This window comes from Neovison vison, chromosome 3, assembly GCF_020171115.1.
Source record: "Neovison vison isolate M4711 chromosome 3, ASM_NN_V1, whole genome shotgun sequence".
NCBI classification, from domain to species: Eukaryota; Metazoa; Chordata; class Mammalia; order Carnivora; family Mustelidae; genus Neogale; species Neogale vison.
In genome coordinates this window covers 139,133,682-139,159,005 of record NC_058093.1, presented here as the reverse complement: position 1 = coordinate 139,159,005, position 25,324 = coordinate 139,133,682, and the positions used below count along the sequence as shown (strand labels likewise).

At 39.3% G+C, this 25,324-nt stretch overlaps 1 protein-coding gene across 1 annotated transcript; it reads right to left on the bottom strand.

Annotated features, from left to right (window-relative positions):
* Positions 1-7,298: 7,298 nt before the first annotated feature.
* On the bottom strand, positions 7,299-8,297 carry MC4R (melanocortin 4 receptor). The gene has a single exon (XM_044240974.1). The coding sequence runs from the start codon at positions 8,295-8,297 to the stop codon at positions 7,299-7,301; it is 999 nt and encodes a 332-aa protein (XP_044096909.1).
* Positions 8,298-25,324: the final 17,027 nt, after the last annotated feature.

The following is a 25,324-nucleotide window of genomic DNA, read 5'->3' as shown; positions in this document are numbered from 1 at the left end:
GTGATCTCAGGGTTGAGACTGTGCCGGGCATAGAGCCTGCTTGAAATTCTCTCTCACCCTCAGCCCCTCCCTCCACCTCTCTAAAATAAAAAAAGAAATAGACTTGTAAGTTTAGGATTTGCTATGGACTGAATACTTGTGTCCCCCTAAAAATCACATGTCGGAGCCTTCATGTTGTGGTATTTGAAGATGGGGCCTTTTGGAGGGAACGAGGTCACGAGTGACATGACAGGATGACTGTCCTTATACAGCTAGACAGCAGCCTTCTGACACCAGGAAGAATGCTTTTGCCAGGAACTGAACTGGCTGACACATTTATTCCTAGCCTCCAGAACTGTGAGAAATAAATGTTGCTTAAGCCTCTGAGTCAGTGGTAATTTGTTAAAGTAGCCTATATTGACTAAGACAGAATTGGTCTTAGAAAGCCTGTCTAGGGGCGCCTGGGTGGCTCAGATGGTTAGGCGTCTGCCTTCAGCTCAGGTCATGATCCCAGGGGCCTGGGATAAAGCCCTGCATCAAGTCTCCTTGCTCAGTGGGGAGCCGGCTTCTCCCTCTCCTTCTGCCATTCCCTCCACTTGTGCTCTCTGGCTCTCCTCTCTCTCTCTCTGTCAAATAAATAAATAAAATCTTAAAAAAAAGCTCTTATAAATGTTTAGAAAATAGTTGAAGTGATCTAACTTGAAGCTACACATTTGGGAATCTTCAGAATAGTGATAGTATTTAATGCTTTGAGACTGGTTGAAATGACCAAAGGAGTGAATATAGATAACAGTAAAAAGTACTGAGCCCTGAAAGGAGGAATCTGCCAAGCCACTGAGATGTTTTTGAGGTAGGAGGAAAGCCAAGGATTTGGGTATTCTGTGAGCCAACTACAGCAAGGTAGGGGGGCGGGGGGTGGACAGTGACCAACAAATTCAAGTGTGTGTTGGTCCGAATAAAATAAGAACAAAACTGATCACCAGGTTTCATAATTGGAAGTGCCTTGGTCACATTAGCAGGAGCAGCTTTAGTGCGGTAATGGGGGCAAAAGCCTCACAGGAAGGAGACTGAAGACAGTGGGTGGGAGGACTTGCTCAAGATACTGAGGATTACTCATGCACTTATGTTCCACTGTTTGTATACATGCTCATGACAACCAAATTTATTTGTATATCCCAGTCTCCTCTGTGCCTGGATGGTAGGTATGTTTCTTTAAAAAGCCCACCAACTCCAAATCAATCGTATCCTTGACTCTCTGTTTTGCCCAACAAGAATTATGCATTCCTAGGAATCTGTTTTCTGTCCATACCTCTCTGTGGTACAGTCAAAAAAGGCAAAGACATTTGTGTCAGGTTTATGTGTCTGATCTTTGTTCAAAATCTCATGAATTTCATTTGATTTTGGATTATAAGTGCAAAGTGACTGAAGTTTTGAGTTTCTGTTCCAGAGAGAATATGAAATAATGAAAACATAAAGTAAAAGCAAGGAACCAGACTTGTGTCAATGAACACTTCTGTTTTTAGCCCTGTTGTTTTAGTAGTAATAAGACCTTGATGTGGGAAAGGTAGAGATGTGATGTCTCAGAGAAGGTTGGAGGTAGGGCAAAGTGAAAGTGTATAGATTTTCTTTCCAGTGTTGGTAGTAAATAGCTAATAGCTATATAACTAACAGGTAAAAATTACATTCAGACCACAAATAGCAACATTTTATAAATCGTACAGTGTAGGCATAATCACACACACACAATTACTCTGAAGCCTTGCTTCTTCTTGAATGAAAGAAACCAATAAAAATAGGAATAATGTATGTTATTTTAAATGAAATCTTCAGGATATTGTGGCATTTATATGAAATCTGCATGCATTATTTTGAATAGGGCCATTTTTGGAAACTTTGGTATTACAAATGAAACACATTTTGAACTGAGGAGGGAAACTTGTTGCAAATAAAATTTTTAGCTTTATTGGGTTTTTTTTCCCTCAAATGGAATAATGGCCAAATTTATTCTTGTGTTTTCGTTTTTTTAATTATAAGCAGTGGTGGTTTGAATTTAAAATGTTAGGTTTAGAAATCAAACCATAATAGTTTCATTTGCAGCTGAGCCCCATATAAAACCTCACCAAATAGTTCACCAATTGAGTTGCTGAAATTTTCCTCTTGGCTCTCTGTATTTGTGGGGCTTCTAGATGTCTCTCAGCAGCAAAAGCATCACTAAAATTGTAAACCGTGATTACTAAGTCCATTAACCTAGGGTCAGATTCAACCACAAGTATCACAAATCAAAGCTCTTCCTCCCCCCCCATAGTGGCGGCATTAAATTATGCTAGGAATCCTTTATTTGTTCCTTGCAAATAGAACTTTTGCATGTATCCTCTCACTACGTTACAAAATAAATGCATTATATCCATTAAATTTTCATGTAATATTGAATACATGCAAAAGAGTATTTGTCATATATTTCTAACCCTAAGTTGTGCAGTATAATATTGAACCAGTTATCCCACACAAGAATTAGAACATCACTGAAGTCGTTGAAAACAGTGTGTGTTTTCCTACCTGCTCCACCCACTACCTCCCTTGATTTTTTTGGAAATGTTCCAAAAGTCTTTATATTTAAAATAGTAAAAATAGAGATTTACTCTTACTTGCTTCGCTTGTTAGAAATAAGTGAAATACTGAGAACACATTTGAGGGATTCCTCCCTCTCCTGCTAGGGAAGTGAGGCTATCCAAGTCTGTACCACTGTTTAACATCTTCTAGAATCTAAGCTCTGATAAATCTATGAGTGTACATTGATCGATCACTACAGTGATAGATACCTCTAGTGACAACATCTATACTAGATCCTTTCTAGTATAACAAGATCTAGTATAGACAAGATCTATACTAGATCCTAACTAGTAAATCAATTATCTAATTTTACATTAATATTTATCATAAACCATATGAAATGATCGATATTATTATCTTCAGACTGTAGATGCTTAGCAAAGTTAAGGGACTTGCCCAAAATTCTAGAGCTGGTAAATCTGGTATTCACCTTAGTCCAAACCCTATGCTCTTTCTACCCCAATGCATTTAGTTTTGATCAATATGTGATGGGCCAGTAACTGCACATCAAGATGTGAGTGTAAATTCATTATTTGTAGTGTTTTTCAAGGGCGTACATTTAATATCATTGCCATCACCTTAGGTAATGTTTCTTTCTGTGTGTGTGTTACCACTTAAATTTGTGGCATAAGGTTTAATGAGGGTCAATTAATCTTTGAAGAAATGGGCTAATTGGTTATTCCATGTTTCGCACATTATCTTTCTAATTATCCTTTTGCAGTATTGAATGTGGCACTGCAAAGTTTAAAACAATTAGCATTATTAGTGGTAACCAATTATCCCTTTAACAGGTTTGTGCATGTATCCAGTATGTTTAAATACATCAATTTATACAAAACATTCCGTCAAACTCAAGGAAGTCATGAAATGCGATTTAAGAAAAGATATACAGTTAAGCCTAAGGCTGAGATTTTATTGCTCATGCTGAGTCTGAACAAAATAGCAAAACTAGTAAATCTTCATTTGTGCATGGTTTTTTTCATTTATTTTGCATTTTAAAAATAATAATTACCATTTTTGAGAGCCTATTTATGTTGAGCACTATTCTGTGGAACTTTATAACCCTGACCTTATAATTGCCTTTTATCCTTCTAAGATTCCCATCAGACAGGCATTATTATGTACATTTAACAATGAGAAAATCAACTGCAGTGAAACCTCACAGCTACATAGTGGTGTAACCAGGATTCAATCCTAGAATTTCTTCATGGCTGGGAAGTGGTACTTATCTATAGAAGAAGGTTCTTGAAATTTGGTTCAGGAAATCTGGATGGGGAGTCAGGAACTAGGTCTCAGGCTTTGGTGCTGCCATTGATTATGAATGTGACATTAAACAATTTCTTAGTCTGCTTAGAGGATTGGATGAGATGATGACTTCTAAGATCTGTTCCAAGTAGTACTTTCTTTAGTTAGTCTGTGTCATACTGAATATTCTGTGTGTTCCTGTGGCATAAAACAGGTCATAATTACTCACATGTTATTAAATAATTCTTCAAAGATGTTTTTTAGTAATTTCAAAACGTTTAGTGTGGGTAACAGAGACTTTTGAAGCACGTGGGGGCATGAAACTATTAAGAGCTTTGGACATATTGTTTGAGTGTTAGGCTAGCTGCTGGTGGGCAGAAACTTTATACCTGTTCATGCAAGTTATGGTAATCACTATACAACTTGTTAAGTCAACTGCAAGACTTGAAAGTCGCTCGTTTTGTCAATGAAAAATAATTTCTTAAATACCCGATACTTACTAATTGAACTTTCTGGTGAAAATTTCAATAAAGGTGTCTGATGCTGCTTTCACATCTGGAGTGTGTATTCCTTACCAGTATTTGAGTTATGCTCCAGATGGTTGTTCAAATATTATTGAACATAATATTTAGTAATAATAATAGTATTATTATTTAGAATAATCATAGTATTTTTCAAATACTAACTGATCACGCTTAAAATATTAAAGGATGGACACATGCATCACAGTATTTATGCTGGAGTTTTCAAAGTAAATTCCCATTTCTTTCTTTTTTTTTTAATGTTATTTATTTATTTGACAGAGAGAGACACAGTGAGAGAAGGAACACAAGCAGGGGAATGGGAGAGGGAGAAGCAGGCTGCCCGCTGAGCAGGGAGCCTGATGCAGGACTCAATCCCAGGACCCTGGGATCATGACCTGAGCTGAAGGCAGATACTTGACTGAGCCACCCAGGCAACCCTAAATTCCCACTTGTTAGTATGGTATTAAAAACTTCTGTCCACGCAAAAACGTTTATAGCAGCTTTATTCATAATTGCCAAAATCTGGAAGCAACCGAGATGTTCTTCAGTAGATAAATGGATAAACTGTGTTACATACAATTGAATATTATTCAGCACAGAAAGAAAGGAGCTATCAAACCACGAGAAGACACAGAGGAATCTTAAGTGCATATTACCAAGTGAGAGAAGCCAGTCTGAGAAAGTTATCTACTGTATGATTCCAAGGGTATGACAGTCTGGAAAAGATAAAAATATGGACCCAGTAAAAGGATCAGTGGTTGTCAAGGGTTGGGATGAAGGAGGGATGAACAGGTGGGGCACAGAAGATTTCCGATGGCGTAGCGGTGGATACGTATCATGGTACAATTGTCGGATCACATAAATTATACACCTCCATGTGAACTATGCACTTTGGGTTGCAATGATATGTCCCTCTGGGGAATCTTGGTTTTACTGGAGAACGAGGGAGTGACCTAATTGAGGGATGTTTAGAGAACAGAAACAATGAATAAGACCCACTCTTAGCCCTTAAAGAAGCTGAAGCCCACAGTTGTGCTCTGGGCGTACAGAGGAGACTGGTGGGGCAAGTAGGTTCACAACAAACACTCACCCCGGCTCTGTAAACAGCCCCAGGAGGAGGTGTAGAAGTGAAGAGGAAAGAGCCAGATTTCTTTTCTTTCCATGGGAGAAGTGGGCTGGTTCTCAACAAAGCAGCATTGAGAGGACATTGAAGGAGGCAGAGAATAGACAGCCCCCACACTAGGTGGGGCATGCCTAGAACGCTCCTTCCTTTTCTCCAGTCCCTGGCACCTCTCAACCTCACTACGTGAGAGAATGGACAGGAATAGTAGCAGAGACAAAAACACCATCTGTGTCCTGCTACAGCTTTGGGTTCTGACTATTAGAGCAGTCTTTGTTGACATCCTCATGATGATTTTTGCATCAGAAGACAGGAATCCTAGTGAATCAAGTACCATCTTTCATTTGTAAACCTGAACTTCACCATTCTGCTTTTAAGTAAAGTTTCCACATGAATGCTGGAAGTTTCTCAGGACTTGCAATATGTAAAACATTTATATTTGATTTAAGAAATATTTTTGCATGTGATCTCTGCCCATAAGCACTTGAAGACTCTATAAATGAAAGCAAAGGATAGTTTACTGGTAACCCTCAGCCTAATATATTTTCTTTCTCTTAATTTTCAAGTACCTGTAAATTGGAAAGTATAGATTTCGTTGCTCAGTGGCCAAATCTGTGGGATGATTTTAGAAGAAAACAAGTATTTACTTTCCAAAATATGGTTGTGGAAGGATGATTTACATTACGATGTCCTCAGGGCGTTCAGGGAGCACCTTCCTTCCAGCTCATCAAGTATCCGCATGAGAAGCTCCCTTATTTTAGATATTCACAAATACGGCATGGATATATGTGTGCCGTAGATTTCGTTTGTGAAGTTAGAACCCTTGACAATGAATACTTAGACTCCAGTGCAGCAAATAAGCAATAGGGCAACAGCCAGTCACTGCCATGTGAGGAGGGAAAGAACTCAGCTGAGTGTTAGTTCCTTAGAGATCAGAAGCCCATCTCTCAGGACAGCACCCTCTTTTCTGGACATTTCAGCAGAGGCTGAGTCCCTGGCAAAAGGGATGGAAAGATCTTATTCTCTGATTTTATTAATGATGGTTGGAAGTAGTTTGGTATCAGGAAGTTCAGCTTGACATATTAACTTAAATTGTCTAGAATACTTTCATCCCTAGAATTGCTGTCTCCCTCTACCCCAAACTGAATTGCCTTTGCAGAGTATCAGACTGTTTGCTTCAGCAAATTAATCTCTTTGTCTTTGAGAAACAGACATAGTTTTATGGCTCAGCATCTTGGAGTTTGTTGTTTGTTTGTTTTTTTTTAAAGCTGTTTTCCTCTCAACAGGAGCATCATTTCTAAATCTGCACAGGGAGAATGAGCACATTTTATTACTTAAAATTTCAGTTGATTGTTTTAATGACCGAGCATCTATTCATCTATATGCCCCCCAAGTGCTACATCAAATTTCTACATGTTAGTGTTCTATAGTGCAATATCATAAGCCACTTATTAGAAGATATTTAATGATTCTGTGATTTTCTATGTTCCTAAAATAAGCAAAGTGTCAAATTCTTGTGAATAACAAGAAACATTGTTATGCTTTTAATAAGAGCTTTTTTCTTATCTATTAATTCATAGTGCCTACAACCTCTAAATGCATTAACACTGTAAGCCAAAAAGTAGCATGACATTAGAAATGAACAGAGACTGGGCATTTTTTTTTTCATATCAAAACATCATAAACTTAAATTTAGGCAATAGATTTTCTCAACTCATGCCTTACACAGAAGAAGCAGCTGTTGTTGAAACACATTGTTCAGGTTGTGGGAGAGTGAAGAAGTCTCTGATGCATGGTTTTAGTACTTCCTCTGTCCCCATTTAATATCTGCTAGACAAATCACAAAGCCCGCCTAGGGGATAGCAGCAGATGATCTCTTTGAAGGTTTTCCTCAGTTCTTGGCTCCGGAGTGCATAAATTAGAGGGTCGATGATGGAATTACACATGATCAGGATGAGATACAAGTTAAAGTGAGACATGAAACACACACAGTATGGGTTCTGAGGACAAGAGATGTAGAATATTAAGTGGAGGAAGAAGGGGGCCCAGCAGACCACAAAGACTCCAATCAGTATAGTTAGGGTGATGGCACCCTTCATGTTGGCCCCTTGGCGGATGGCGCCAGAGCCTGGGAGGACCGCGATTCTCTTAATGTGCAGTCTGGCCATGAGGAACATGTGGACATAGAGAGAAGCCATGAGAGCCAACATGGTGAAGAACATGGTGATGAGACAGATGATAACAGCACTGCTGTCTGAGTAGATGATGAACAGAATGCCCGAGACCGTGCAGGCCGCCCAGATACAACTTATGATGATCCCAACCCGCCTAACCGTCATGATGTTATGGTACTGGAGAGCATAAAAGATGGTAAAGTACCTGTCCACTGCAATGGAAAGCAGGCTGCAAATCGATGCAAGCAAGGAGCTACAGATCACCGAGTCAATGACATTATCAATATTCACGGTGAAACTCTGTGCGTCCGTATCGGTGCTGTTTAACAGGGTGATGACAATGGTTTCTGAGCCGTTGGAGACGCTCACCAACATATCAGCCACAGCCAGGCTACAGATGAAAAAGTACATGGGTGAATGCAGATTCTTGTTCTTGGCTATTGCCACGATCACCAGAATATTCTCCAACAAGCTTATGACCCCCAGAGTCACAAACACCTCTGGAGAGACAAAAAGTTGCTCATAGCACCCTCCATCAGAGTAGCCTTTGCCAAGGGACTCACTGGCGTTGGCATGCTGTCCGTAGGTGCTGCGGTTCCAGAAGTGGAGAGAAGTGTGCATGCCGTGGTGGACAGTGGAGTTCATCGTGCCCCGAGTAGGTGCAGATCCCTCCGGACACTGCTTCGATCTCTCTCGGGTCAGGTAGCCTCAGGGATTTTCTCCACGTCTTTGTCCGACCGAAAGTTCTGAGGCTGAAACTGGCATGCCCGTTGCAAGTCAGTGTCACATGCTCCCAAGGCTGGAAACGGAGCTTTTCCTGCCTTCCCTGGCCAGCTCCGAGTCCCTGCACTTTCAAAGCTTAGGCTTCCGAGATGCTCATTCTCAGTTCAAAGAGTCTGCTCTTTGCTTTTTGATCCTCACACCCACCTTAACTTTAGTCTTAAGCATTCAGTCGGGTCCTTTAAAAATCATGCTCCTAGTAGCTGCTGTGCCACTAGGAGCTGAATCCGTGTGCACGTGTTCCCGTGGGCTGCCTCTCAGAGGTCTTAGTTCCCACCTGAAGCGTTGCTTTGAGTGTTAGTAGCTGCTGCTGATTTTATGCTGTGTGAGGGGGAAAAAAATGCTCCGAGTGGCTCCTCCTCTGCTTCCCCCCCAGCCAATCCAGATGCGCTGGAAGTCTGTGAGGCACCGGTGATGTTCGGAGATACAAACTGCAGGGCAACACCGAATCAGACGCAGAAGCGAGCGGAGCGGGGAAGCTGGCAGGAGGACAGAGACTGGATTTTCCTTGTCAAGTTTTCAAGGGAAACGACTTGCTCCCTAGAGGCCGTTCTTTGATGTCACCAAAGCCAGCCACCCCAGATTGATTCCTGCTTCAAAGAGAGACGTGTGTGTGTGTGTGTGTGTGTGTGTGTGTGTGTGTGTGTCCCCCCGCCTGGGCGCGGATGTTCCTGAAATAGGTACACTGCCTTTGTGGTCAGGATTTTGAATTTGTTTCCTCTCAATTGCTTTGAATTAAGAATCCATGAACCGATGCTTCAATTTAAAATACCTGAAACACAGGGAGGATGGTTGATGAGACAGGTACACCGTGCTCCCAATGGGGAACTCCTGTAGGTAGAGCTACAGTTTTTCAAAGGGTTCGAGATGGGGCTCATTTTTTATGCACTGATATTTGGTATTTCTCCATTGCAGAGTTTCTATTATCATGGCTGGGAAAGTTTTCTTTTTATTCATGATATTTAAACACCATATGGCATTAATATCAACTGTATTTACTCTGAACTCAAAAGGAAAAAGTCGATAATTGGGCAAAACTCAGTTTTTAATTTTGAGATGTGACTGATATAATGAAATATTATACATATTTAATGTATATTTTAATGAGTTTGGACATATGCCTCTACCCATGATAAGTATCATCACAATCAAGGTCCTAAACATCTTCACCACCTCCAACATTTTCCTTGTGTAATTATAGGTGTATGTTTCGTTTGTGTGTTTATTAGTTTTGTGGTAAGAACACTTACCATAAGATCTACCCTCTTAATGTGTTTTAAAGTATGTGATACCATGTTATTAACTATTGTTAATAGTTTATTAACATGGTTAATTTTACTATTTAACATAGTTAAATTTACTAAATTTAACATCGTTAAATTTACTAAATTTAACATCGTTAAATTTACTAAATTTAACATCGTTAAATAACATGCCTATTGGCACCATGTTTGTACAGTAGGCAGCCAGACAGCTATTCTTCTAACATAACTGCAGCTCTATACCCATTGGGCAGTGGTTCCTTGGCAGTGGCCTTAGCAATGATCTCTTGGATTTAACACCAAGAGTTCAGATAACAAAACCAAAAATTGATGGGTGGGATTACATCAAATTAAAAAGCTTCTGAACAACAAAGGAAACAACCAGAGTGAAAAGGCAACTTGCAGAAAGGGAGAAGATGTTTGCAAACCATCTATTTGAAGAGGCTAATATTCAAAATATGTAAGAATGTCTTACAACTGAATAGCAAAAAAATAAAAACAAAACCAGCTAGCCAGCCAAACAAAACTGACTCTATTTAAAAATGGGCAAAGTCAGAATCACACCTATAAATGCAGAAAATAAACTGATGGTTGCCAGAGGGAAGGGGGAAGGAGGGATGGGTAATATGGGTGAAGGGGAGTGGGAGATAGCAAGCTTTCAGTTATGGAGTAAATAAGTCATGGGAATAAAAGGCATAACCTAGGGAATACAATCAAAGATACTGTAATAGCTTTGTATGGTGACAGGTAGGAGCTCCGCTTGTGCGTGCAGCGTGATGTATACACATGGAGAATCACTGTGCTGTCTATCTGAAATGAATGTAACATTGTGTGTCAACTGTACTCAAATTTTAAGAAAGTTAAAAAGCAAAACAAAATAAAATAAAAATGGTCAAACGACTTGGATAGACCTTTATCCAAAGAAGATATACAAATGGCCACCAAGTATATGAAAAGGTGCTCAACAATTTATCAGAAAATGGAGGTCAAAACCATAAGGAGATAGCCCATTACACCTGTTAGGAGGGCTACCATTAAAAAAACAACAACAACAAAACAAGACCAAAAAAAATCTCCCAAAGATAACAAATATTGGTGAGGATGTGAAGAAATTGGAACTTTTTTTTTTTTTAGGGCAGTCAAGCTATCTCCATAATTGAAAGTTTTGTCAAATAAATGCACACGTACCTTAGCAACTTCCCTTCTTCTAGCTGAGATCAGTAAATGTAAGTTATTAGAGTTTCTGAATGTTTTGTTTAAGCTAAGTTTGAAAGAGAGTGTCAAAGTTACAAATTAATTAAGCTTCAGCTTATAAAATTTGATATAATGTCCTTTTCTTGTTATGACCATTGCCGGCTTTAACTTTGTATGGTTCATGGCTACTAATAATAGGGACAATAAGAAAGAATTATTCGAAGATTCATTTGAAGTTCTCAATGATACAGGTAGGGATTTTATCTTCGTTCCGTTTTGTGGCAGAGACAATGCTATGTATCATTCCGAGCACTGAGCTAAATCAGTGTCTGCCAGCCATCCCTAGGATTCAGAGGGTCTTGTGACTGAATTCTAGCGAATGCAATATGCGTAGAGGTGATGCACATTACGCTAGCTCCCCTGTGATCCTACACACTTTTCCCGTCTCATTGATAGAAAGCTGCAGAAGGTCCGTGGGGTCTCATGTTGTAGATGGCAGAAAGACATCATGGAAGGAGCCTGTTTCTGAATAACTGCGGAGAGCAGAGCTCAATTCTCCAACCCCCCCCCCCCCCCCCGCCCCAGTCTAGCCCGCCTGCTGAAGGGAACTGTGATTTGGGCAAGCTGTAAATATCACCGTTGTTAAGCTGCTGAAATATTGGTGTTCTCTATTACAACAGCCAGCATTAATTATCTTGACTTTAAAACTTTTTACTGGAGCTACTTACAAGGATCAAACCTAAATTACATGGAAATCCTTCTTTCTTTTGTTTTGGATTTATGCAAAGAGTGAATTACCTAATATGGAAGCAACAGGGAAGAAATCTATTGAAATGTTTAAGCATCAGATAGTCAATTCTGTATAATCTTTTTCCCTAGTCGGCTCTTGATTTTGTGCTACTTACTTCTGCTAGTGGCAATATTGTTTGTTTGCTTGGCTTAAAATTTAGAGTATCTTTGATTTGTCCATCTTTCTCAAAAATCACCACATGTAATCACTTGTAAAATATCTTCCATTTCCGCCAGTGTGTCTGACTCCTCTTTTTCTCTTCACCAAACTCCCTTCTCACTGTTTGCCTTCATGGAAACCCACCTGTAGTCAAACTCAAGTGCTAGCTGACACCCAGATTAGGAATTTTCCCATGAGTTTCCTCTATTCCTGCTGCATGGAATGCCCGTCTCCCATATTGTAAATGCACAGTCCTCCTTACTTTGTAAAACTTACTTTTATATATTGTGTGATTTGTATAGAATTATATAATAGCTGAAAATTAGTGATCAAAAATAAAAGCCACTTCCTTTTAGCTTTTTTTTTTTTAAACGAGGAGCTTTATTTATTTATTTTTTTGAGATTTTATTTATTTATTTGACAGACAGAGACCAGAGGTAGGCAGAGAGGCAGGCAGAGAGAGGGGGAAGCAGGCTTCCTGCCAAGTAGAGAGCCTGATGTGGGGGGCTCAATCCCAGGACCCTGGGATCATGACCTGAGCCGAAGGCAGAGGCTTTAACCTACTGAGCCACCCAGGTGCCCCCTAGCTTTTTAAGATTATATTTATTTATTTAAGAGAGAAAGAGGGTGAACAGGGAGAGAGGTAGAGGGGGGAGAGAGAGGGAGAGAAAATCTGGAGCAGACCCATGGAGAGCGTGGAGCCCCAAATGAGGCTTGATCACATGACTGTGAGATCACTACCTGAGCTGAAACTAAGAGTTGGATGCTTGACCAACTGAGCCACCCAGGAGCCCCTCTTTTAACTTTTTACAAAAAAAAAAAAATTAGAGACCAGGATCACACTAAAAATCTCAGAAGAACCATATGCAGTTAATATCTCAAATTTAATTATTTGGTTCAGATTTATAAAACCTTGATTGTATGGTTAATCATGCTGAAAAATGACATTTTGTCACCTCCAAGGAGGCATTTTAATTGCCTGCATAGTTTCGTTCTGTATGAGCCGGAAGAAATACAGCCAGCAATGTAAGACACATTAATGGTGTTTTTGAAAATTTATTGCAGAGTTCCTTCTTTTAACACACGCAAAATTGAGTTAGATCATAATATATTTCTCTTATGAGTGAAATCCTTATTTTATATTTAATAACAATAAATATGAAACATTACCAAAGAGAAGTATTTATTAAACTGTGCTGAATGGACTACCATTTTTAGGAGACATTTATGTTTTTTTTTTTCCCCTGCAAAATAACAGGGGAGATTCCAAGGTCAAGTAATTTTGGAAAATATTGCCAACTCACTGCCTTCTTAAAGTTTCAGAATTTACATTAGCATATAAAGTTTATGAAATTTCTTACTAGCAAAAAATTCACTACGGCTTAATCCGCTTATTTTCTCAACTTATTTGAACACAGACCCTACCTTCTCTCACTTTTGTTTTTCATGTACCCATTATACTCAGTTCAGCTGTTGGGCTCATTTCAAAAAGGCATATTTGCCCCAAACCCAGCTGATGTATCAGGGAATATTTTGAGCACAACACTTTTTTGATTTTTGAGTTTGTTTTTGCACAGTTTATACAGTGGAAACAATAGGTGGACTGTGGCAGACGGCACCTACGTGAACCAAGACACCCGGGGCACGAACAACACACACACTCAAGTATTTACCACTCCCTCAGCTCCCTGCATACGTGAAGAAGCCCAATGCTCCTTGTGGCTATCACAGTTTTTTGTGAGATTTCCAATAATCCCTCTACCACTGCAAGCTAACTCACAAGCTGTAACCCTTTTGAATCTCACCTCCTCAAGGGAACTGAAGGTCTTTTTCCAGGTACAACTCCCTATTTCTTGCAGGCTTCTCTATGTTTAACGTGTGTAAAACTACTCTGCTCTGTTCACGAGGTTCCTTTCTCTCTTTTATCTGGTGTCGCCCTGATGAAGTCTATCTATCCATATTTTTTCCCATAAACCCTATTGTTGTTTTGTAGGATTTTTGTAGGGCACTCTGAGTTTAGATTACATACATCACATTCCGACGGAGCTAAATGTAACGTGAATTCTGAGCACAGGGTGATGTAAGGAAGTGTTGAACCACCATACTGGACACCTAAATCCAATACAACACTGTGTGTTAACTAACTGGAATTTAAATAAAAACTGGAAAAAAAAAAGTAAAAGTAACATGTATTGGAATATACAGTTTGGGAATCAGTCACAAAGAACAAATTATTCTGACTACAAAATTAGTATTTAAAAGTGTTTATTACCCTATGTACCATGAAATAGAATCCTTATTTATAAGAGCATATCTCTTATGTCTATAGGCTGATGTGTATTCTTCTCCCAGGTTATGTAACTGTTGTTTCTACATAGAATGTCCTAGTAAAATCAATATAGAATGTATATGCTATAGCTAGATAGATGTTCTTATTTTAGGGAATAGATCGTATAAGATTAAATGAGTACTTAATGTGAATATTTTATTGCCTGTTATAAAATAAAAAATCTTTTTAGATTATGATATTCATCATATATTTTAAGAGTTCTATAAATATTATATGGATTGAAATACATTTTTGGTTGTTCATTATTTATTATTTATTATTATTATTATTATTATTATTATTTAAAGAGTTATTTATTTTAAAGAGTGAGAGAGTCATGGGCAGGGCAGAGGGAGAAAGTTATAAGCAGACTCTTTGCTGAGGACAGAGCCTGTCATAGGCTCAATTTCCTGACCCTAGGATCACAGCCTGAGCTGAAACCAAGAGTCAGATATTTAAGTGACTGCACCACCCAGGGGCCCCTGTTTATTATTATTTTTAATAGAAAACAAGTATAGTTCTCTATTGTGTCAACTTAAATATATTATTGTGTTCAAACCTTTCAAAATTAGATAACACTAAGATAATATAACTTTCATTAAAATACTTTTACTCCTAGCAAAATATTATTAAAATGTTGTTCTTTATAAAATTGATATTATAAAACATCAATTTGTCTCAAAATATAAGAATTTTTTCTATTAAAAAAATCACTCTCATTTGGCTTATAGCAATAGCCTCTGTATGGTTTTCCTGCTTTTCTCTTAAACCTCTTTCCAGTTTGCTTAATCTGCCTTCCTTCCTGCAACCAATATTTTACTGAGCACCTACTGTTTTCCAAATATAGAAGCAAATAAGGCGTGCGATTTGCAGTCTGGGAACTTTGGTGTAGATAGCCTCTAAATGGGTCGACGTAATTGTAAGCTAATAATTCCTACCTATTGTGACAGTGCTGTACTGGTATTAATTAATAGAAATAATCTGTGCGTGTGTCAGTCTCGCTCATTGGAGGTGTTTTATTGAGATGAGAATTGGGGGAAGATAGGGTTTAGCTGGGTGACAGGTGGAGAGGCAAGAGTTCTAGGTAGAGGGAATAACTTCAGCACACACTCGTGAGAAGTAATATTGCAGATTCGGGGAATGGCAAGTACTTTGGCATGACTAGAGCACACCAACGTGTGGCACAGCAATGAGACTGGGGATGTTAGCAGGGGGGTATCTGCGGCTTTGCCTGTCACTGTCATTAGGACTTTACTTCCTTGGCCTCTACTATGATCCTTAAGAACCTTGAAGGACTCCCCCATCGCCTTCGGGATAAAGAGCAAGACTGAAGGAATACCATAATAAAATTTAGGACACCATAGAGTGGAATTATGAATATAAAGGCGGGGAGTCAAGATCATATTGGGTAACTACTAAGATGGTCTTACAGAAGCCTAAGTAAGAGTCTGTGAAGACCCGGGACGCCTGGGTGGCGCAGTTGGTTGGACGACTGCCTTCGGCTCAGGGCGTGATCCTGGAGTCCCGGGATCGAGTCCCACATCAGGCTCCCAGCTCCATGGGGAGTCTGCTTCGCTCTCTGACCTTCTCCTCGCTCATGCTCTGTCTCACTGTCTCTCTCTCTCAAATAAATAAATAAAAAATCTTTAAAAAAAAAAAAAAAAAAAAAAAAAAAAAAAAAAAAAAAAGAGTCTGTGAAGACCCAAGGCAAGCCAGTAGCAGTTTCGCTGCAGATTAAGACAGCTGATCAGTCATGAATGGAATGAGGAAAAGCAAGAAATCCTTAATGCCCTCGTGTTTTGGCTGGAGTGATTGGTGGGCGTAGATGGATTGGCTGTTTCGATTTCCACTTGAGCCTCCTTCAGTTTGGAGTTCAGAAAGCTAAGATCTGGACTGCCAGTCCCTTTGTCGTCTGCATTGTGTCTGTGAATTAGTTTTTCCTGATCAGATATATTCCTAAGAGTTTTGGAAAGCGTAAGTCAGACAGAAGTCACCTCCCCAGAAGCCTTAGAAGGATCTGGTGGAGGTGAATTTTGGCATCAGGTGGCCCCACCATCAGGTGGCAGGTGACCTGATTTGTGAATCAGGAAGAACAGGAGCAGCAACTGTCTCCTGCAAGATGCCTTGCAGCTCAAGTGGTGTGAAATTGGAAAGCAGTAGAATGGTCCGTAACCATTCCAAAATATTTGTGAGCACCTTTTGCCTGTATTAAGTCCCCCACTAGCTGATATACTGAGAATATGTCTGTTTTCTGCACTGAATTAGGATTGTTTAAGGAATAATGAAGAAGGAATCCTCTTATGAGACAAAATTTACATTTAGTTGTTAAAATTTTGTATATGAAGTGCTTTTGAGACATCTAAATGGAGATACCCACTTAGCGAAGATGAGTATGGAGCCCAGAAGAATAATTTAGTGTAGAGACACATATTTTGGCTTCCATAGATACAGGCTATACTGGAAGCTGTCGGGTTCTACCAGGAAAGGGGAAAAAAGAGAACCATGAACAGAATCACAGGGGACCCATGGACTTAGGAGGCAAATGTAAGAAATGTAGACAAAAGAGACTGTGTTAGTCTGGGTCTTTTGGGAAGAGGGTACCAAGGTAGGACTAAAAGTGTGGATTTTACTGAGCAAATGACTGAGAGGAAAAAGAAAATGGGGAGAGAGCCAGAAGAAGCTGTCCCAACACAGGGCAAGCCTGACCTTGAGTGAGGAGAGAGAGAGGGAAGAAGGGCAGGGGAAAAGCATCATAGATCTTCCCTGAAGTCTGAGGAAGGTTGGCAACACCTACCAGGGTAACGCTTGCATTAGAGCTGCCCTTCAGAAGCGTCCTGTGTCTCCCAGTGATGGGCCTGATTTAGTGTCCCTGCTGTACTCAGTTACTGGCAGGGAGCAGCCTGTGGGAAGCATGACCTCGGAGCAAACGTGGCAGTGGATTTTGGATGGTGATTGCTGGGGCCTGAGGTCGGTTAGGCTCCCTATAGTTGGAGGGCTGTGGGTGCACTCTCGCGGCTGCCATGGAGACTGAAGAGTCATCAGAGTGGCAGGAGGAGGACCAGGGGAGAGTCACTGGACTATCAGAGAATAATGGGTTTAAAGGAGAGAAAGTGGCCGCAGGTGCAAAGCCTGCAGAGCCATCCAGGGAGATCAGAACTTGTTCTTTTTTTTTTTTTCTGAATCATTGTGGTTCCTTTTGGAATCTGTTTTATTCACGTGTCTTTACTGATCAAAACATTTGATTAAACATATAATTCCTATCAGATCAACAAATTCTCAGTAATTCTAAGAATACTTTAAAATAACATGGCTATTTAGGTCAATTTTAATAACTTTATATTTGTGTGTATGTGTAAACATTTTTTTTTTTTTGGCCTTAAACATTTTATTATTTTTTTTTCACATTTCTGTTTTCAGGTTTTGTTTTCTTGTGTAAACATTTTTAAGTGTATGTGTCAATTTCCTCTCTGTAAGGTTGCAATAAAAGTTTCAAAGGTTACCATGAGAAATAAATGAGTTAACATGTATAACGTCTTAGCACAGAATAAATGCTATATAAGCATTAGTTATATTTATTTTACATTTTTCCAACTTAAGATTTTTGTGGCTCTCTACTCTAGCTGGGGATTGTATATTCTGCAGAATACACCATTTCTGCACACTGACCATGCTTTCAGTTTTTAAAGACCCCCCCCTTTTTTTTTTCAAGAAAGGGAGAGTGGGAAGAAGGATGGAGGGAGAGGGAGAGAGAGAATCCCAAGCAGACTCTGCTGAGTGTGGAGCCTGACTCAGGGCTCAGTCTTACGACCCTGAGATCAGGACCCGAGGGGAAATCAAGAGTCGGTAGCCCAACCAACTGAGCCACCCAGGTGCCCCTAAAGACACTTTTAGTTACAAAATTTGATTTCTTCTTTGTGTCGGCAGGGAAACAATGCCTCTTTATGTGCAAACACACCACGATACTTACGTATCATTAAACTTCTGTTTTCAGCACAGCTGTAGTTGAGAGTGGTATTGTTTAACTGTTTCATGCTTAATAACATGTAGGTTACAGTCATACACCCAAGTGGGCTCATTTGCTTACATGTAAATGGAGACCTGGAGGTTTTCTGCATGGTAGTAATCCAAATCTTTGGATGAATCTTCCTTTACGAGAAACCTAATGTGGTCTTTGTACCAGTGGGTCATTTGGGAAAATCTCATTCTTGCTTTTCAGTGGGTTTTCCTTAAATTGGGGTGTGGGAGGAGAATAGGAGGTTACTTAAAGCTTTTCTTGCCTTTCTGGGGAGATAGAGAATGCCTTGCTTCATTAAGCTTTCACCAATGAATATTCTAAAAACCCAATATTTATTTAGAGTTATAGTTTTCTATGTGTAGTGTATATAGTCTCAGAAGATTTCATATAAATTGCATTTTCTGATTAAATTTAAATTGATACTGAATTTTTAATGCTTTTAAATTGAAAGAAGCTTCTACCTTTCCCTGCCCCAACTTTTCTGTTAAAAAATAATCTGTTCAGATATTATAGGTGAACTTCTACTTAAACAAAAACTATAACAAACAAATTTGTAATAAAACTTGGCATGCCTCCATTTCTGGTTTTGTAAATTTGAATTTTCTTGGAATAGCATGCCTGTAATGGTGTTTTTGCTATTTTTCTGCTTTTGATTACATCTGGTAAAAATAGAGGTGAGTTTTGTACAATAGTACATACCAGAATCTTGGTTTTTCCAGTGACTTGCAAAATAAGATACTGTAAAAGAACTAAGTTTATCTTATGTTACAAAGAAGAGAAGCAGCAATGTTACTCACAGTGATGTTATAAGAAAATATCCACAAATGCCCATGGACTGTTTTGTGAAGTCAAGTGGTGAGTTTTGTCATTTCAAGTACGTGAGAGGTTTTAGACTCCCTGAGATTTCTTGGAAGGTCCTGCAACACCTAACAAACACATCTAGAAAATTCTTTCATAAATTATGTTTATTCAAGTTGTTTTGCTTTTGGCTAGGAGGTCTTCACATCATTAAAATTTCATAAGTAACAGGGTGCCTGGATGGCTCTGTTGGTTAAGCCACTGCCTTCAGCTCAGGTCATGATCCCGGAGTCTCGGGATCAAGTCCTGCATCGGACTCCCAGCTCCGTGGGGAGTCTGCCTCTCTCTGACCTTCTCTCACCTTCATGTTCTTTCTCATACTCTCTCTCAAATAAATAAATAAAATCTTTAAAAAAATTCATAAGTAACTTAAAGAATAAATCAAGTGTCCTCTCTCCTTTAAGCTCAGTATGTGTCTGACTGTGTATTTCTTACTGGATTCAGGAGGTAGCATTGCTTGCGTACCCCTCACGTTGGATTTTTGCCTGGATGGGGGGAAAAAGAGCAGCAAAGTCTGTAGTGAGGTGTAAGATGTCAGAAATGACCACTTCCTGAGATCCTGTGTGTGAGCGACTGAAGACTGAATGTTGGCTGCTTATTTCCACCCACATTTCTTGCAGGCAGGTGTTTGGTGACAAGGAAGAAAGCATGTTACCCTACTCACGTCAAACGCGGGGGTTTAACTGTGAGTCTGTATCAAGGACTGAATCGCTATTGTCAGGACCATTACCTATTCAGTCTGTTCTGAAGCCCACATAGCTTCTTCTCCGTATCCCCCCTTTTCATCTCTCTCTCCCTATCTGGATTTCTTATTCCGCACTTCTGCATTCTGTATAACCTAACTTGAGTCTTCGGACCCTGCACAGCCCTGACACTCCCTGCTGGGAACCGTGCACCTTCAGCATCTGCCACTAACTGTCTGGGTCTCTCTGTGCCCCACTTTGGATCCCTGAGACGGTGTTGGATGCCACAGCACATCAGAGGCCGCCAGCCAGCACAGACAGTAACCTGTCCTGTGTCCACTGCCATCTCCAGCTCCCGTGGTGAGCACAGGGACATGGTGACACAGGGTAGGTTTCCAGAGGCAGTGGGGTGGTGGCCCACAGAACCTCACTGGGAGGGGTGGCTGCAGGTGAGGCGCCGTGGATGGTGCCCAGTCCAGATGTCCTGGCTGCCGCCTCTGCTTTGCCCTCTGCCACTGTTTCACAGCTTGTCAGAGAGCCACACAAAGGGAGTTTTGTCTCTCTTTGGTCTGCGATTCTAAGATCAGGGGCTTAAGGTGGGTGGTCCAGCTTTCAACAGCGATGATAACTTGAGTGGAAGAAACTCGGGGAAAGTCAAATCTCAGCAGATTAGTGTCTAAGTGGCTATCTGCTATCCTATCTGCTGTTCCTCTTTCTTCTTCTTCTTTTAAGATTTTATGTATTTATTAGAGAGAGAGTGCATGATTGGGGAGGGGGTGGGAAGGGGCAGAAGAGGGGGATGCAGACTTCTCACTGAGCAGGACTGTATCCCAGGACCCTGATATCATGACCTGAGCCAAAGGCAGACACTTAACTGACTGAGCCACCCAGGCACCCCTGCTGTTTCCCTTTTTTAGGGAGCTTGGGCTCTTACTATCAAAACAAATGTCCGTATGTCTACAAAGCAGACTACTCTGAAGATCCCTAAAGACCCGCTGTACTCTTAGATTCCATTTAGAGGAGTAAGCTGAGGTGTGGCAACAGAAAATGTAAGACCTAAAGCTGCAAATAGTCTGTCTTAGAGTAGGTGAGATATCATGAATAAATCCTAGTAAAAATGGGATTTTTAAAAATCAAGGATTTTTAATGAAGTCTTTTGTATCTTCTTTCACCTCAGGAAGCAATATATTTTTGTGACAGATATTTTAGGTTAGTTCCTTTTATAATTCTTTCCAAACATCCATTAAGTTGTTAGGACAATAGTTTTTGGTTTAAAATGTACATTGCAAAAACCCTCTTTTAAGTTTTCATTTAAATTCCAGTTAGCTAATGTACAATGTTACATTAGTTTCAGGTGTACACTATGGTGACTCAACACTTCCATACATCACCCTGTGCTCATCAGGGCAAGTGCCCTCCTTAATCCCTGTCGCCAGTTTAACCCATGCCCCATCCCTCTCCCCTCTGGTCATCATCAGTTTGTTCTCTATAGTAAAGAGTCTCTTTCTTGGTTTACCTCTCTCTCACTCCCCTCCCTTTTGCTTATTTATTTCTTAAATTCCACATAAGAGTAAAATCATAGGATACTTGTCTTTCTCTGAATTACTTATTTTGCTTAGCCTAATACTCTCTAGCTCTAACTATTTCATTGCAAATGGCAAAATTTCATTCGTCTTATGGCTGAGTAATATTCCTCTGTGTGTGTGCGTCCCTGAAGGAAGGGAAACAAAAGCAAAAATTAACTATTGGGACTTTGTCAAAGGAAAAACCTTGTGCACAGTGAAGGAAACAATCAACAAAACTAAAAGGCAGCCTATGGAATGGGTGAGAATATTTGCAAATGACATATCTGATAGAGGGTTAATATCCAAAATAATTAAGAACTTCTAAAAGTAAACACCCCCAAAATGAATAATCCAATTAAAAAAATGAACAGAAGACATGAATACACATTTTTCCAAAGAAGACAGACATATAAATGGCCAACAGACACATGAAAAAATGCTCAACATCACTGATCACTAGGAAAACACAAGTCAACACTACAATGAGATACCACCTCACACCTCAGAATGTCTAAAATCAATGATACAAGAAACAACAGGTGTTGTCAAGGATGTGGAGGACCCTCTTGCGCTGTGCGTGGGAATGCAAACTGATGCAGCCACTCTGGAAAACAATATGGAGATGCTTCAGAACGTTAAAAATGGAACTGCCCTCGGGTGCCTGGGTGGCTTAGTGGGTTAAAGCCTCTGCCTTCAGCTCAGGTCTGGGTCTGGGATCGAGCCCCACATCTGGCTCTCTGCTCCTCAGAAAGCCTGCTTTCTCCTCTCTCTCTGCCTGCTTGTGATCTCTGTCTGTCAAATAAATAAATAAAATCTTTAAAAAAAAATAGAACTGCCCTACAATGCAGCAATTGCACTACTGGGTATTTACTCAAAAAATACAAAAATAGTAACTCAAAGGGATATGTGCAAAAGCCTCTTATACATAAAGTGTTTTCTCTGCAGACTCAATTAGGGTGTCTTTTGTTGGTGTGTTATTTGTTTGGAAAGATAGAAAATATGGCCAGTAATTATCTAGAAAGATTAATTACAGCCAACATATAGGGGCACATTGGATTCTGGGGGAATATTATACAAACCTACTTGAAACATTTCAGATATGGAGATAGATTTGCCTTTCACCCATGCCCTGGATAACTACCTTAATGTTTTAATAGATTTTTCCTCTGGTGCCCAGCTACCTTTCTGTCTTATCATATGTAGAGTCCTGTAACTGACCTGATTACTGAAAAAGTAATAATAATTGTACATCTAAAGAGATCTTCCAGCTTCACACTGTCCCCAAAATTTAGTTAAACACAGACTATACCATCAGAAGCAGAAAAACTACACACATACAAAAAGTAACTTGAAAGATTATTTGTATGTGTTTTATGCTATTTATTTTGGTGAATTTCAAATAAAATATTTAATTTTTTTCAGTTAATATTTTCCTTCTTTAAAGAGAAGAACTAAAACAAAAATTAAAATTAAGAACCCGATACAGTGGGGCACCTGGGTGGCTCAGTGGGTTAAGCCTCTGCCTTCGGCTCAGGTCATAATCTCAGGGTTAGGGAACCTGCTTTTCCCTCTCTCTCTGCCTGCTGCTCTGCCTACTTGTGATCTCTCTCTCTTTCTGTCAAATAAATAATTAAAAAGTCTTAAAAAAAAAAAAAAGAACCAGATACAGTTAAAGAGGGTTTTCTTTTTCTAAAAATAGAGATTCTGTGTTTTAAGAAAGAAAATGGGACTCTGAAATTAATAAGACTGATTATTCAGTCCAATTTACTAGGAAGTATTTAAGTTGGAATTATACTAATAATTTTCATTTGGCTGAAAGTTAAGACATGATTCAGTATGTCCTGGTATTTTTAGGTATGTCTAGGCAGTTCCAAATGGTGAGTTTAGACAAAGATCCATACAACTTAGAGAAAAAATTAAGTCTTTTATAGGGAATCAAGGGGAGGAAATACAATCTCACCCATGACAATTATTTATTTCTCCTTAAGCATTACTCGTTCATTCATTTACTCATTCATTCATTCACTTATTCACTATCTACTCTCTCTGACAGGCGAGGCATTGTGCTAAAAGCTTTAGGAAAGTTTTTTTTTTAGATCTATTTATTTATTTGAGAGAGAGAGAGAAAGAGAGAAAACATGAGCATGGATTGGGGAGGGGAAGAAGGAGAGGGAGAGAGAGAGAGAGAGAGAGAGAATCCAAACAGATTCCCTGCTGAACATGGAGCCCAAAGTGGGACTTGATCTACATCCTGCATATCACAATGTGAGCGGAAATCAAGAGTAGAACGTTCAGCTGAGTACCACCCAGGCACCAGGCTTTATGAGAGTCCTAAGTAAATAAGTTATAGTCCCTTCTTTTGGGTTGTCTTTTACAAGTGAAGAAGAAAACAAATAGGTACAATAAGATAATGTGGAAATGTACAGAAAGAGGTTTATATTGGATAATAGAAGAGTAGTGTGTATGGAGACGTATAAGAGAGTCTATGTATCTATAACGGAAACAATACCTTGAACAAATTTTGACCTTGAAGCAGAAATTAATCATGTGAAAAAAAGACAAAAAGGGATTTCAGAAACAAATTCATCAATGGTATAGAGTTAAGAGACAGTATGGAATGTAAGGGACATGAATAGTATAAGGATTATTGGAATATAAAATAAGAGTCAGGTATGGTAAAGAAAGAGGGGAAGTAGATTGACAGAAATCGGATCATGGAAGACCTGTTAAGGTCTGAAGATGTTTGAATTTATTCTATAAAGGTATAATTTAAGGTGAAGTTGTTGGATGCTACGTTGGTAAAGAGAACTAGGGCATTGATAATAGGATTGGAGATAAGAGGACACTTCATATAAATATTAAATTAATGAATTTTGCAATATGATGATTTCTTAGATAGGAAGAATGAGGAGAGGGAAGAGTCAGGCATTAAAACAGGTTTCTATCTTGGTCTGCTGGATGGTTGGAGGTGCCATAACCCTACAAGGGTAAGAGCCAATTTGAGAAAAGATGTATAATTCAGTTTTGGACATGATTAGTTTGATGTATCTCTGGGTCCTCCTCTAGAGGCATAAAGGTCTATAAGCTGGTTAATTATGTGTCTAACTACAGGTGAAGGCTGGAATGTACATTTGGGAGCCTACAGAGTGGTGATTTAACCCTGTATATAATCCAAATTGAGAGAATTATTAGTGTGCAGATAATAAAAAGCAGCTGATTCATTTGGCTGCCAGAATTTGATGGGGTCAAGAATATCCTGATACGTCAATCAGTTGTTACAACTTATTCTGGAGACATTAGGACAACCAAAAAGTTTTCCAGGTCAGTGCACAGCAGGCCGTTATCATGGCAATTTATGCTTCAAATTTCCTGAGGTTCAAAACACAACATGCCTAGAGTATGTTACAGCATATATAGCTATCTGAGTTAGACTTCAGGGCTGCACCCCAGCTTGCAAACTCAAGGGCGATCTTGAATAATCTTTTTATTTTTAACCAGGTTTTTCATTGTTCTACACCTATTAGTCTCACATATTTATTTCATGTTCTATAGGTATTGCATTCACTGCCTTGATGCCTTGAGTTTTGCCATTATAGAGGCCATCAGTTTGCATGGTGATAGGATTATTAGTGGATGAACCATGGAAAACCTAAGAAATTATTTCTGAACATTTCAGTAGTAGTCAACTGTGTATGAAGTTCTTATACTTTATATTTTTAACATTAGGTAAGATATTTTAGTAAATGTTGGACATTTGGACTCTAGTTAATAGAGAACACATTTTCTTAAACTGTGTGTATGAGGAAGTACACTGTTTTCATTCTTTGCCTTACTCTCCTTTGGTTGACTCACAGCCCTTTGGTATTGAACAAAAGATCACCTGTTGTTTTGTTTTGTTTTGTTTTTTGGATTAGTGTTTTGTTTTTTAGATTAGTGTCTCTTTTCAAAGTGACAAACCAACAATTTTCCAAAGCAAGCGCCTCACTCTATTTATAGATTTTCTGTCTAGTTCTAGCAGTGGAATACAGTGTAATCTA

Bases quoted from the DNA above. Each gene is read 5' to 3' on its own strand.
- MC4R (XM_044240974.1), bottom strand. From the start codon at position 8,297: ATGAACTCCACTGTCCACCACGGCATGCACACTTCTCTCCACTTCTGG.